This window comes from Numenius arquata, chromosome 18 (genome assembly GCF_964106895.1).
Source record: "Numenius arquata chromosome 18, bNumArq3.hap1.1, whole genome shotgun sequence".
In the NCBI taxonomy this organism is placed as follows: Eukaryota; Metazoa; Chordata; class Aves; order Charadriiformes; family Scolopacidae; genus Numenius; species Numenius arquata.
Genome location: NC_133593.1, coordinates 11743631 through 11758719, shown reverse-complemented (window position 1 = coordinate 11758719; position 15089 = coordinate 11743631). Strand labels below are relative to the sequence as shown.

General features: G+C 45.1%; 1 protein-coding gene across 3 annotated transcripts in view; it reads left to right on the top strand.

The window, feature by feature from the left end:
- Positions 1–15089, top strand: part of NF1 (neurofibromin 1) — an 83727-nt gene continuing 68638 nt past the window's right edge. For all 3 annotated transcript variants that reach the window (XM_074160814.1, XM_074160813.1, XM_074160812.1), the window contains exons 1-4: positions 1–219; positions 8401–8544; positions 11072–11155; positions 13411–13601. In XM_074160814.1, the coding sequence (XP_074016915.1) occupies positions 160–219; positions 8401–8544; positions 11072–11155; positions 13411–13601 (479 nt within the window). In that variant the 5' untranslated portion in view covers positions 1–159. The remainder of the gene's footprint in view (positions 220–8400; positions 8545–11071; positions 11156–13410; positions 13602–15089) is intronic.

Here is a 15089-nt window from a genome sequence, read left to right as displayed (position 1 = left end):
GGTGTGGTGTCATGGCGGGCCCTGGGCGCTGATGGCCGCGGGGAGCTGAGGGCCCCGGAGCGCGCCAGGGATACGGAGACGCTCCCCTCGCCCGGCGCCTCTGCTGCCGCCCTCCCTGCGGGGATCCGCCCCCCTCCCTGGCCGGGCGGGCGGGGGGACATGGCGGCCCACAAGCCGGTGGAGTGGGTGCAGGCCGTGGTGAACCGCTTCGACGAGCAGGTAGCGGGGGCGGCCGTGAGGAGGGGCGGCGGGCCGGGGCCGGCGGGGGAGCAGGGGCGGCGCGGGGAGGGCTGGGGCGGGCCGCCGCCGGAGGTGCGGGGCCTGTGCGGGCCGGGGGGCTGCGGGCGGGGAAGGGGGCGAGCGGCGGGGGAGGCCGCCCCGCGGCGGAGGCAGCGGCGGGGAGCGCGGCCTCCTGCCTTCCCCCTCCGCCCGCCGGCCGTGCCGGGGGACCGAGGGAGCTGCTCGGCGGCGGGTCCGGCTCAGCCCCGGCCGGGGGCGGCGGCCGGCGGCGCCCATTGTGCCGGGCGGGGTGGGGCCGGGGCCGCCCCGCCGGTCTGTCATCCCCGCGGCCACCCGGGCCCGGCGGTGAGGGGGGTCCCGGGCCCGGCGGCGGGGGGCCCTGCCCTGTGCCCGTCTGCTGCGGGTGCAGCGGCGGGGGTCTGCGGGGAGCGGGGGCTGCGGCGCCCGGATCCTCCTGGCTTCTGCTCCCCCACCCCTCCCGAAAGCGGGTTTGCTTCTCCTGGACGTTGCCGCGAAATTCACTTCTGGGCTTCACACCGTCCTCCTCATCGGCAAGGAGGTGAAGCCTCAAGAGTGAGTTTAAGGAGGACCAAGGGAAACTGCTCAGGCCATTCCACCTTGTTCCCCTTTAATCAGTGGTGAATGTCAGTGGGAAATCTCCCCACGTCGCTGGGAGCGCAGTGGTGTGGGCTGTAGGTGCTTTTCTAGCCGGTGTCGTTATAGCGATAGAATATTTACTTCTCTTTGCAAAAGTCACTCCTGGTTTGGAGAAGGATTTTTCTGAATGGAAGGAAGAGGGATTTGTTGGCCTGAGACTCTGCGTTTCTCTGATCCACAGGCAGGAGCTGCTTACCGGGATTAGGCGCCGTGACTTTCTCGGTGGGGCTAAGCTTAGCGCTTGGACTCCGCATTTTCACTCCCAAGATGCTTTCCTGACGTGGGAGCCTGAGCTCGCTTTAGGCTGAATGATGAGTTTCTGTCTCATTTTGCTGTCCCGTGAGTGCAGCCTTTGTGTCACGAGACAGAGCTCTCGGAGACCCTGCTCGGGGTAACATCCATCAGAAACGCTGAGGCGGTTCCATAGGTTGAATCTTGTTCACCTGCCTTAGAATCACGTCTCTCTCAGGGGTGCCTGGCTCTTAACGACCCGCAGAAGGGTTGTGGCCTGGCTGAATAAAAATAAGCTGTTCTTTTCGTCATTTATATTAAAACTGCTGCAAATGAAGTTTAATTAAAGAAGGAGAATATCAAACTTTATCTTTCGACACTAAAATGATGCAGATTTTTCGAATACATTTTAGGCATATTTGCATAGTTAACTTATCCCCCCCCCCCCCGCTCCGTTATCTTGAGTCATAGATCATTTTTTCCATAAGCTTTAAAAGCATGGTACTGATTATGCTCCCAATAATGCAAGAAAATGTGTCTTTGTGTACTGGTGTTAAAAGGCCCTAGGCTTTGTCGTTGGCTTTGTTATGTATATTGTAGAATTGGGCTTGCCAACATCTGTTAGGAGTTAAGAACTTCAGCTTTTTAAACAGAATTACTTTTCTATACATTTTCTGGGATAATGACGGATAGCTGTATGGGAGGAATCCTCTCCTGATAGGAAAAAAACCTGTCTTGATTGTATACTTGCTAAAATATTGGAGTTGCTGGGGTAATATACATCAAATGTGCCGTTACTGTTGCAGTCGTAATGTAGCTTGTGTGATAGGCGCTATTTACAAAATATTCATTAGTTTATACAAAATTTTGAGTAGTTTATTGCATATTTTTGTTTATTTTTTTTTTAATATTATGTCATCAGGTGAATGAAACAGTGAAGCGAGGATGGGACATTAATATGTACTCCCTTTGTGAGGAGTCTTCTCTCTCATTTCTTAATTTCAACTCGGGGTTCTCAATTTTATTTGTTTGCTTTTAATACATGATTTCCTCTGCCTTGCCCAGTCTGACAGTGATCTTCACGGTGGAAAGGTGACTGTTGTTAACCGACTACCCAAATGCCAGGCTGTAGTGACACCGTCACGACTGCTAAATGCATCGTTGATCCATGGGGATATTTATGTGCTTCGTGTAACTCCTCACACTTGTGTGTTATTGGGTCGTCGTGTGGTTATTAGGTTATCTGCTTGTTACGTTTCAGACTGCTCATTTAAGCATCAAGTTCATACTTCATAAAAATATACTGAATACATACACGTTATTTTAGTGGTGCTAATGCGGTTTGGAGGTTTTGCGTACTCTGCCCATCTCGGGGCAGCACCTCTTGATTCAGCACTGGGGGAGCCACTGCTTGTTCTGTCAGCGGTTGGTTGAGTAAGGGAGGGGAGCTCGGGTTTGGTGCGAGTTGTTTAGGGTTTGGGTTTTTTCCCTGAGGTTTCTTCTTCATTTTCAAAGGAGGAAAACCGTCTTTCACCAGAATTTATGGATGTAGACAGGCTTTTCATTCATTTGCTGAGTGCTTGAATTCATTTTAAGACAGATGAAACAACAAACTGGGAGAATGCTAATCTGTATTGAAAACAAGAAAAATCAGTGCAAACCAGTCTGTTCTTGTCTACTCTCGTTTATTGTTATAAATGCTGCTTTAACCAAAATCTGCTTTTGTGTGTACAGTTCTGTGGGCTTAAAATGACTGGCAAGCGCAGTTTTATGAATTAGCCAATGACTGGCTCACTGAATACATTTTTCAAACCCGCTGTGGGTCTTGCCCGGCTGCGTGCTCTCCTGAGCCTGCGACTGCTGCCTCTGGGGGCTGCCCGTGACGGCTGCCTGGAGGTCTCAGCTGGAGCAGAAAGAAGCTGCTGCTGGTACCTGGGAGGCTGGATCCCCTTTCTTGCACAGCACGGAGGAAACCTCTGGCCTGATTTTGTATGTAGGACTAGCTGTTAGATTTTTTCAAAACTTTCACTGCTCAGCGTTAGGCTGCAGGAGCGCGAGGAGGCTAGGCTGTGTTTTAGTAGAATTCTCTGTGGTTTCAGACATAATCAGGTCTTTGTAAAAGAAAATTATCCCTTTTTTTCCTATGGAAATGTTCACTTATGATTTTATGTACTGTATTTTTATAGTATTTTTAAACGTGTTACAAACTGAAGCCATGGGAAGGCTGCTGCAGTAGTGAAATAGTTGCAAGCGTAGTCAGAGAAGCCTTACTGCCTAAACCATTTAAACCTAGACTGGTTGAAAACTATCAGATGTAATAAAAGGTATTAATCCTGTGTGAACTTGTGGCGACTTAAGTGATTATGGTATGTTTTAAAGAAGGAAGCCCTTCATTATGTGCATTATGGTTTAGGCTCCCCATTTGTAGTGTATGAGATAGGATTGCTTTCAGTTAAGAAAGCTTTTGTGAAAACTGAAAGCCAGGAGGTGTGTTCCATTCTCACTTTCATTAAAAGGCATTAAATTAAAGCAAATATTCCTCCCTCGTGTTGATTCTCTGCAGCATTTGACATCTACCCAGGAGCAGAGACCTGAAAAAGCGCTGGCTGCAGGTACCAGCTTTGTGTTTTTCGTCGCCGTTTCTCACCTTGGCTTGGTAAGAAACCCCTAGTGGTAATAAGATGGATTTTAAAGAATTTCACGTGAGTTGTGCTGTCTCCCCGGTGAGATGGTGCCTGTTCCTGTAAGGGGAGGCTGCTCTGGGCAGAGTAGTTGTTCCCGGGACCGACTTTGAGTTAACCTTTCGAAAATACTATTTTTTTTTCAGAGTAACCCATAAAAATATTTTCAGAGTTCCGTGTTCTTCTGAGGGCTCAGTTGCGAAGTTCTCATACTAAATAACGCCTTTTTAGAAGGTGATGCAGTGCGTGTTTATAGTTGGGAGGAAGATGCCTGTTGATTTTTAAAGAGATTTGTATCTGGTTCTGACAGTATTTTTGCTGAGGAAGGATGGTGCTGGGTGTGTTTTCTGTCTCACCAGTACGTCTGTGTGTTACAGTCTGCTGGAGAAGTTTTGAAAATTATTGGAAAGGGAAGAACCAGGTGGATTTCTGTGATGTTGAGGGTAGCACCAGGGATATTTTTCTAGATGTTGTTCCTTTCTCCTGATTCGGAATCAAAGCCACGGGGCTGGGATGCTTTCAGGCATCTCAAGGTGCTCATTGGAAATGCTCAGCCCATTATAGAGGAGCAGATCCCCGGTGTGTGTCCCCCGGCCCCGCTCCCAGGGTGGGTTGGAGACTGGGTGCTGTTTGGGGTGAGGCGGTGGGAGGGTCTGGGACCCGGCCACCCCTGGGGATGGGGAGAGCAAGAGGGACCGGGACCCGGCCACCCCTGGGGACCTGGATCCTGGGGATGGGGGCAGCAAGAGGGACCGGGACCCAGCCACCCCTGGGGATGGGGGCAGAAAGAGGGACCAGGACCCGGCCACCCCTGGGGACCTGGATCCTGGGGATGGGGGCAGAAAGAGGGACCAGGACCCGGCCACCCCTGGGGACCTGGATCCTGGGGATGGGGGCAGAAAGAGGAACCGGGACCCGGCCACCCCTGGGGACTTGGCTCCTGGGGATGGGGGCAGCAAGAGGGACCAGGACCCGGCCACCCCTGGGGACTTGGCTCCTGGGGACCTGGCGCTGGGAGCCGCTGGTCACCCAGTGCCTGTGCGTGGCTGCAGTGACCAAGGCTTGTCACGATTGTGGTCTCAACAGCCGTCATCCTCACTAGGTATATCTGTCAGATTTTGGATTCTTAGTCTTCTGCAAAGTTGTCTCTCGCACAAAAAAGTTGAAATAGTGACTTGGTTCGAAGGGATAAAGCACTTAATCTTGCTCCATAACCTCTGAAAATAAGAACATTTAAATACAGCCTTTACTAAATAGAGGTGATGGAACTTGGTGTTCGTTAATTACAGGTGATGCAGAAGAACCCATGGCTTTGCTAGCCCTTCTCAGCAGCCCCTCACCGCGGTCCGTTTCAGGTCAATGGCCCCTATGTTTAGCAAAATATTGTATCAGAGAGAGCATACTCTGAACAAGTGCTAATAGCTGGTAGATACTTCAGTGTTTCGTCTTAGGAATAGGCTCTTCTCCTTGTTTCAGCAGTACCTGAGACACGGATGCTCTGGGTGTCACCCCGGGTTATTGCTCTGGCACAGACCGCCGCTGACTGGCGAGCCCTTGGCTTTTGCAGCAGTGTCCTTTTTTAATCGATCTGAGAAGGTTTAGAATTTGATAGTTGGAAAGATTCCAGATTTCATCTCCCTATTTTGCCTGTCCACTGTGTACAATAAGGCAAGTTATAGCCCCGAATGCCGTTGGTGCCTGTCCTCTGGAGCTCATTTGACACCTCCGGGAGAGGTGGTCGGACTGGGCTGGAGAGTGTGTGTGACAGCCCGGGCTGTACCTGCACCGCTTGGCTGTTGCTCCCATTTCAGTGGTGAAAACAGCTGAACTGGAGCAGTGGACTGTCCTTCTGCTGAACTGGGGTGAGTTCAGAGTGGTGCGTGTGTTCACAGTTTGAAGCTCCAGTTATATTTAAGCTTTGTGCTTTAATTCCTGTTTCTAATACAAATAAAAGCTGTACGGGAAACCATTTGTGTCAGACTTTCTTTTTTCTAAAATAAAATTAAAGGCAATGAAAGTAAAGTTTCAACTTCTTTTCCTTCCTCCCCCCTTCCCCCTTCCAGCTTTTTTCCCCTTATAATGTTTAGATTGATGGATATTTGTGTTGTAGTTAAATAGGCTTGCTTTAGCCACTCAACACCAGCACCGCGTTCCATTAGGGGACATCACCGCTCCAGCATGTCGGAGTGCACAAAGGAAATAGCTGAGAAATAAAAAAAAACCCCAACCCAACAGTGCTAATATTTCCTTTCAATGTACTTTCGTATTTTAAATGGTAGTATAAAAAGCAATTTTACTTCTAGGTGACCTTGTTGCAGTGGTGTTGTGGCAGGAAGCTCCGGGAGGGTGCCATACGGCGTTTCTGTAGCGTGGAAGCTCACAGGAATACATCTGTGGCACGGTTCTTTGGGATGCACTTCAGAAGTGTTTTATCACTCCGTGGTATCGAGCTTTTCTGCTGTTGTCAGCACAGACTTGAAAATTCAGATAAAAAGTACTAGTAATGATGAAAATTTTAATTAAATGTATCTATCTTTCAGTAATGACTTCTGAAAATGTGTTGTAAAAATAACATCTAACAATGAAAACAAAGCTTGAGTCATAAATGCTGTTTGTTCTGCCTTTTCCAGTGTTAAAATGAGCATATTGAAATGCATCGCACTGTTTTAAAGCATTACAGTCTGAACACTTGCAAGAGAATTACAAACTTAAGTGGGAATTACCTTGATCGCCCTGCGGAAGCTGTTGCTACAGGGGCTTGTGCAGGGCAAAAGCCTGAGACCTTCTTGGGGAGAGGTGGGCCCGTGGTGTGGGTCCCTGGACATGGTGCTTGGTGCTGGAGATCCCCGAGGCGCTGATCTCTGAGTGGAGAGCAGGGGTTCCTCAGGGACCTCGCTGTCCTGCTGGTCCGTGGTGTGACCAGCATGGCAGGACAGGCATTTTTTAATTGAGGAAAAACCAGCCAACCTCCACTGTGATCCCGGTCTGTGGTACCAAAAGAACTGACGCTTCAACCCCAGAGCACAGCACAGTTTGTGTGGAGAGGAAATTACACTTGGGCATGAAAACCAGGTAGTGTGTTAAAGAGGTCCATTTCCCTACAGGGGAAGGTGTCGATGCTGAGGAGACTGTATTTAATGGTGCAGTCAAAACTGTGAAAAAAAGTGTTCCAGTTTTGGTGTTCTTTAATACAATTCATCCAGCATTTCAAAAGGCAGTGATGACAAACGGCTGGCAGAGATGCTCGTGACCGCTGACAGCAGTTTCACTGGATGCCAGTATGGAAAGTGTCCTCACCCAGTCTGCCCAGTACAACCTGGAAGGTTGTTCTTTAAGCATTTTGCAGCTGTAAAGCTGATTGTAATGCCTTGGGATTCTTCTTTTAACCTCTCTTAAATTATCTTTCTCTCTTTTTCTTTTTGATTTTTTTAAAGATAACTTTCTAATGCAAAATATTACATTGTGGCATTTACTTTGAGCTATTAGTGTCTTTCAGAATGCACATTTATTGAGAATTCTAGTTAAAATTGGTTAAAACTTGTAGTAGCAATTAAAGTGAACCCCTAGGTCACGCTTTAAAATACAAATGGCAGGTGTGAATTATAAAAAGCGGTGATGATATTGATTCCTTCTTTTTCCCACATTTGGTGGCTTTTTAAAAAATATAAATCCTCAGTAAAATGGATTTTTCCAAGAGTTGCTTCTCTCATTGGTGGTGGTGGTGGTTCGTCACGGGCCAGCTCCAGCGAGGAGCGTGCAGGGGACGTGACTCGTTTGTCACCCTCGAAGAATTTGGGAACAGTCTGAAACAAAGTGCGCAGTGTGCAGACAGCAGGAGAGACATCCCGGCCTCGTGCAGTCCCTCTGAATCTTGTCTTTCCTGGAAAAGATGTGTTTCAAGTGGAGTTTTTAGGGCTGGCTGTTGGGCAGGGGCCGTAACATGGGCTCACGGGTGGTGCTTGGAGCGGGTTTGAGGCTGGGGCTCCATCACCTGGTGGTGGTGGTGGGGTGTCTTTGAGAGGGGACCCCGAGATCCTCAGGGACTGTCGAGGCTGGTGGCGGTGGTTCCTCCTGGGACTCTGTTGTCCCTCTTGGCCAGCTCTGTCCTGTGAAGCAGCAGAGAAAACATGTGGAACCACTGTTACCACCTTCCAGCTCACCCGCTTTGGGAGCTACTGGGGTTTTCCCTCTCAGGTTTCAAGATGCAGTTTTTTTTTGCAGGTATGAGACTTTTGAAGATTTTTTTTGGTATTTAACGAGCTAGTTTTTGAAATAAAGAAACTTTTCTTCTCAAATTTCTGTCTTATATTTTTCTGCTCATTTTGATTGCTTTGACATTTGGTTTGTAGAAAATTTATCACAAAATAGGGGTTTAGTTTCAATTGAGAAAAAGGAATAGGTGAATTGCAGTATTTTGTTTTATAGATAAGTAATAGAAAGATGAATGCAGAGAAAATGAAATAATGTGTTTGTAGTTGTCTCTTGTAGAATGTTTTTCAAGGTCGTTTCTTGTCTCAAAAAATTTTTAACCCATCTTTAAAGATGTAACGTTTAATGTAAAAAAGCTTACGGTGCTTATCTCTCGTTGTAGCTTCCAATAAAGGCCGGCCAGCAGAACACCCACACCAAAGTCAGTACGGAGCATAACAAGGAATGTCTCATTAACATTTCCAAGTACAAGTTTTCCCTGGTCATCAGTGGTCTCACTAATATCTTAAAAAATGTTAACAACATGGTAAGTCTTCTCATTTTGGATTGTTGGATGATTTTTCAAAATGGTTGTTATTTATTCATATTACACAATCTGCAGAGGGTCATTTGAGATCTAGGCAAATTGTTACTTGCCTTTTACACTGCATTTTTTTCTTTTTGTCCTCGTGCTGAAGTTCAGCAGCAGCACCGAGCTGTGTTACGTAGAAAGGTGATGAGATGAGATAGTTGTGGCAGAGAGATCTGGGGAAGGTGGTGCTTCAGGGCAGCCTGCTGTTGGCCATGAGAGCACACTGTGCTTGGGGGTGTGTGGGGCTCTCCGAGGAGCGGGGACACAAAGGTACTCGCTGAGCAAGGTTTAGGTACCCGGAGAACGTGCTGCTTTTGGGATGGAGGGGAGGCTGCTTCCCATCGTGTGGGAAGGTGCTTCAGGTGGCCAGGGCAGTGCAGAGGAGCGCAGCAGGAGATGCTGAGCAGCACCACAGAGGTGGGTTTCCCCCTCTTCTGTCCTGCCAGGAATCATCTTGGGAGAGAAGGAAGGGAGAAAGAAGGGAAAAGGATTTAAAACTTCGGTAGGCTGTTTGGATGTTTTAATATTTGTGTGTGTATAATATGTATATATATAAACAACCAGATGAATTTCAGTCAGAACCTTGTAAGAAAAATCCTTGAAAACAATCTCTTGTCTGATACTGCCACCATAGACCCGTACCTCCAAAGGGACACCCTTCGAGGCAGTAAGAAAAGGGAATGACAGTTGTGTGGGAGCGATACACATCTCTTCCGTTTACTGTTCGGTATGGATCGCAGCCTCTCCTTAAACCATTTAATCTGATGCTGGAGGGCAGGGCGCTGGTGGGAAGGGATGAAATTCAAGGTGATTTTTCTACAAGTTCCCAAAGAGAAATCTTCAGAGCCAGGTGCCTTAGTAGATGGTTCCCTTCTGCGTACTGGGTTTTGTTCTGCCTCCGAGGGAACCATAAAACGATTCCTGAAATCCATCAAAATATTTGACTCATCAGTATCACTAGAAGTGTCTTTTAAAATAGATCTCAGTGGAACCAAAGAGAAGAGAAACCTAGAAAAAAGATAAATGAATGTGAATGTACATTGTGGTGACTCTAGAAAAATAATTATCGCCATCAAGTTGGGTAAATGGAAAGTTTAGGAATCCGTTATAAGGAGAAAGATGCAGTTGATTTTCTTCTTTCAATATGGTCTAGTTTTGGGTTTGTCATGAGGAAAGTTTAGTTCATGGAGTTTTGAAGCCATGTGGTTTGTGATCATGTGGAATCTCCATGAACAAGTACAGAACTGGCCGAACTCTAGCAGGACCTTTTCCTTATGGTTTTAGTAAGAGAGTTTGCAGTCAGCTCCTTCGGATGTCGGTTGTGTAGAGATGTGCATCTGCCAGAACACTGCAAAGGGCTGATAACATCAGAAAATAGGTTGCCCTACTGCTAGGGAGTTTAGGCTGCTTAAAGCTACCTGTAGTCCCTTTTGAGAGAGAACTTATTTTAATTAAACTCCATAGGCATGAAGGAGTGTGTGGATGCGTAAGACGCCTGTCCGGTAAATGAGAACACTATACAGCAAAGACAAGTTTCTGTATGTGATATCTAGATCTGGAGAGGACAGACCGAGCTAAAAATGTCAATCAAAAAAGTCAATGTTTGCTTTGCCACTGAGGAACAAGACTTAACGTTTTTTCTGTTTGATGGCCTGAGGTCCTGTATGAATCAGCAATACTCGGGAAGGGTTTCTGTAGCTGAAGCAGACCAGGCCAATGGACTGTCACAGTGGTCTGACGCTTAGAAACAAGTCTTGAGGGTTTGTGCTCTGCTGAAGCTCAGACCTAGTTGAGCTCAGCTCTCCCATGGTTCAAATACAGCTTCCTTTGGGTGACTTCTGCACGTGTTCCACGTCTGGGCAGTACTACCAGTATATTTTTGGTTAAATCTTTTCTGCTTCATTTTGCTGTCTTAATATTGCTGGAACTAGTCACTATTGTTAGCAAGAGAGTTGGGCGCTGTGGGAAACACCCGATGGAATTCTGCCTCCTCCTGGGTCTGAAGGGTGGCATTGTTTTGGGGGGGGTGTCTCACGTGTTTCTTCCTGTGGTCTGTGCTAAAATTTGCAACACTTTTGTAAGCTCTGGATATGGATTTGTTGTAGCATCAGTTCTATTAAAATGTTGGCAATGAAGTACGTAATTGGAAAAGAGTCAGCAGTAATTGATACCAAAATAGTGTCTGAAAAGGTATAACCTTCATTTCTGGGTAAATCCTAGGCCTGATGGAGCTGCGGGGCTGCGGTACTTCCAGTCTTACTTTGCAGTAACTGTTTGTTCCTTACCAGATTCGGCATTGCAGACTGGCCAAGGGTATTTCCTCAGCAATAAGGTTTTAATTCCTATTTTAAACTAATTTTTACTGGCTTGATTTCTAAACTCGAGGAGCCATAACTTACTGTGCCGCTTTGCTATGTTACTTGAGTGCGTTACAAGTTAAATTTCTGTGTCTCAGATGAATCCATATCCTTTCTACTTCTAGAGAATATTTGGAGAAACTGCTGAAAAGAATTTATATCTATCTCAGCTGATTATCTTGGATACACTGGAAAAATGTCTGGCAGGGGTGAGTAGGCTTGCTTAAGCAATTGCTAACTTGGAATCAAATGAGTTAGAGACTACAAGTCAAATGCTTGTGAATCTATTATTACTGGTACTAAAGTTAAAACTCATCTGACTTAGAGTGAAGTAGAATTAATACCATTTAAAAAAATACTAAAACTTCCTATAAATGCAAGTATTCGATAGAACTGATAAATTAAGGATTTGTGGGGTGCTTTTTCTTGCCTAAAATTAGTGATTTTTTTTCAGCTACGTAGATACAAGTAAACTTTTGAATTTGTCCTTATAACTCTACAAATTAGTTGAATAGTAAGTAGTGATTTTATTTTTATAATTTGTTAAGAAGAATTGCACACAACTGTACTCAGAGACATGTGTCAACAGGGAAGACACAAATCCAAACGAAGAATTAGATGTAGTTATGAAGCTTTGCTAGATTTTTATAAGCTTCGAAAGCTTGTGGCATAATCTGCTCAGTGTTTTTTGAATAGACGCATGAAAACATTTTCATCCCATAATTTAAACTGGGAAAGTAATATGATAGTAAATCATGTTAAAAGTAAAAGTTTAATGCTAGTAAGTTTCCTGCAGATGGGGATGATTTTTCTTTCAGTTTCTTAAAACTTGCATTTGGTGGTGAAGTATTTTTTTATGTACTGCTTTATCCAGCAGAAACTTTGCTATCACTGCTCTGAAGATTACTTTCGCAGGTGTTTCCTAGATTACATGAGTTAACCGTGTCCAAGCTTCCACTGGGAGCCCAGTGCTGAGTTTTCCAGTCGGAGCTGTGCTGGGAGGCAGTTTGCTGGTACCTCGGGGACGTACGACTTACTGTGCAGAGCTGTGTGATTGCAAAGCCAAACCTCTCTCGGCAGCATTTGCCATGGTTTATTCCTTTAACAAGAAAGGAATTTTTTTTTTAAAGCTGTATTCCTGGATGGATGTCATGAAACCATCTAAGCTCTTTGCTGTTTCCCTGCAACAGTTTTTGAAGGTTCTTTCTTTATAAGGTAATGGCCTTATTATGGTTAGATTTGTCAAGCGGCATATCTTATATTAGAGTGCTAAAACAGTCTGAGTAATTGTGGATTCTTCTAAGTTCACAAAAGATCCAGGTAAATGCATTTTCCAGAGTAATTTTCAGCTTTCACAGCTGAGGTAAATACCTCTTTTTGGTACTACTTGTGGCTTTGATCCAGTGAGTCGAAAAAACTCTTTCAACTTCGGAAAATAATTCTTTTAATATAATTCTTACATGCATATTGTTTGAAACGTTAGCGTTTTTTTTTCCTGATAGATGATGGTATTTGAACAGCCTATGATTGCTCTGAATACTTCTTGCTTTGTCGATTCAAACGAGAGCAAGTTGAGCCAGTATATGTTTAATCAGACCGAGCCAAAGTTCTATACAAAGAGCGTTGTGTTCTGCGATATCTGCAGCCCTGTTTCTCGCTCGCTGGTCTTGCTCAATGTTTCATCGAGTTCTCATGGCAACAGGACTCAGGTCAACTAAGTGGGAGTCTCTGAAACTTCCCAATTCCCCATGGTAAATTCATTGGTAAAATTTTAGAAAGCTTTAATGCTGACCCTTCTGTTAAAACTTGCTCTTAGTAGAGCAAAGTTTCACTTTGAATTCTTTTGTAAATAGTTTCCTTATGTCTCATACTGTGCAAACTGGCAAAAATGAGATTTTTCTTTTGCAGGAAAGTTAAGCCATTTTTGACTCGTATAGAGCAATCCCAGGCAAGAGCAAGGGAGAAGCACCTTTTTTTCGGTTCATTTTTTTTAATATAAAATATTTGCTGTCAAAATACAGTGGTTAGAATAGTACCCAACAAGAAGTAAGGGTGGGGCTTTGCCCTTTGAGCTCCAGTCAAAGCCAAGATGGTTAATGCTCCGCTGCTCGTACTTCACACAGATCAATGGGGTGCATTCGTCAAAACAGAAATGTGTTTTACTTCAAAAACGAGTTTGATGTTTTGCTTGATACTTGATGACATTGATCAACTTGCTGTCCTACAGATTTTGGAGACTTAACTGAAAATGTAAGATGGTTTGAATGATACGGATTATTGTTCGAATGGCAAGAAGCCTCTTTCAGCGTAGATGACTTACGCTGTGGGCAGTGGTAGCCCGCAGGCAGAGTGAGAAGCCCAGATTCCAGCCCTGTGCCTACTAGTGGCAGATGCTCCTTTTTTTTTTTTTGGCCTCCAAACTTACAAAACGGAATTTCATGAAATACCGAATGTTTCTTTCCAGCAACCAAAGGACACCATGCGACTAGACGAGACGATGCTGGTCAAACAGCTGCTGCCAGAAATCTGCCACTTCATCCACACGTACCGGGAGGGGAACCAGCACGCAGCCGAGCTGCGGAACTCTGCCTCGGGGGTTCTGTTCTCTCTCAGCTGCAATAACTTCAATGCCGTCTTCAGCCGCATCTCCACCAGGTGGGTGTTTCTCAGCAGCCTGACTTGGTGTATTAGAAGAGCTACTCAATGCTGGTGTCTAGAGCATCTGTCATGAATTGCAGTCTTCCTAATTTCAGACAAGTTAACTGTTTAAATGATATTTAGCAGATAGTTCTTTGGTGAAATTCCCTCTACCTTTCAAAATTTGACTTGAGTTTCAGGTTACAAAACGAACCTGGTTGGTATCCATTCTAGGTTGCTGTGAGCTGCATTTACTGCTTTTTTAATTTGCCTTCTTAAGTACAAGTCAAATGCAGTTCTAGAGTGAAAAGAATGATAACTCAGCTGAATAACTTGAGTAAGTTCTTGCGGGTGCAAGGTGTTTTGGGAAAAAAAACAGGATGCTGAAGATAATGGGTTGTATCTATTCACTTATCAATTTCCAATGCAAGATTGCTGATTGTCTACAGCTGTGTTGGAGCCCTGAGGCTGTTTTCCTTCCTAATTTTTCCTGCTTGAAGGCTTTTATGTTAAATCTGTCTTATGCCTGAAGGGGACAAAACAGCTGGACTGTTTGTTAGTTGCTGGAAAAGGCCTGTTTGTCTTCTGACTGACCTGAGTCTCACAGCACGTTTACTGTAAAATAACTGTCTTTGCTGCTGTTCTAAGTGAGAAGAGGGACAGGCCCAAGGTTTCTGTCTGTTCTTTGCTCTTTTTGCCCCATTCCAGGTCTTTCTGATGCTTCAGCGTTTGCCAGTCCACTAGAGCTGTGTATTAAGCTCTCTATTACTGAAATACTTTGATGTTTTTTGAAAGTTGCTTTAAGTAGCTGAGCTGTAACAATGTGTGATAAGAGTGAACGTCATCCTTGGTTTATTAAAAGTGGAGCTTGGGCAGCCTTATGTGGTCACATAGCAATGAGTGTGCCAATTTAATTGAAGCAAAGATTTATATATTCCTTATAATGTAAAAACAATTCCATTCCAATATTTTTTAAAATATTTGCATTTTAGAAGTCAGCGTAAAATTATTTAATGATTTGAAATTTTAAGTATTTTAAAAACTTTTACAGAGCCTTCAGTAACTTCTGTTTCAAGAACATAGAGCTGGCAGCTAGTGTAGAGGATGTGGTTTTACTCAATAGGTTGATTATGTTTTGTTGCTTATGGAAATGGAAGCAATTTCTTTTGCTCCTTTTATAGGAAGTATTTTTCAGTTGAAATTTTTTGTCAGTCATTGAATCTCGTCCACGGAGCTGTATTTATTCACGTGTCTGTAGCATGGCTTAGTTCTCAAGCTCCAAAGCCCTTCTGACTGTCCGTCTGAGATGGAACATAGTGCTTTTCCCCAACCTGCCCTTCACTTCAAGACGGGCTGTGCGTAAATAGTTAAATATTTGACCAGTTGTTGCTGATCTCCACGGGGGTCAGCTCGCCGACAGTCAGCGGTGCTGCTCTCTTGACCTCTCCTTCCTGTTTAGGCATATTTCTAGGCCTTGTGCAGCAGCTGGGGGATTTTTGGCATGAA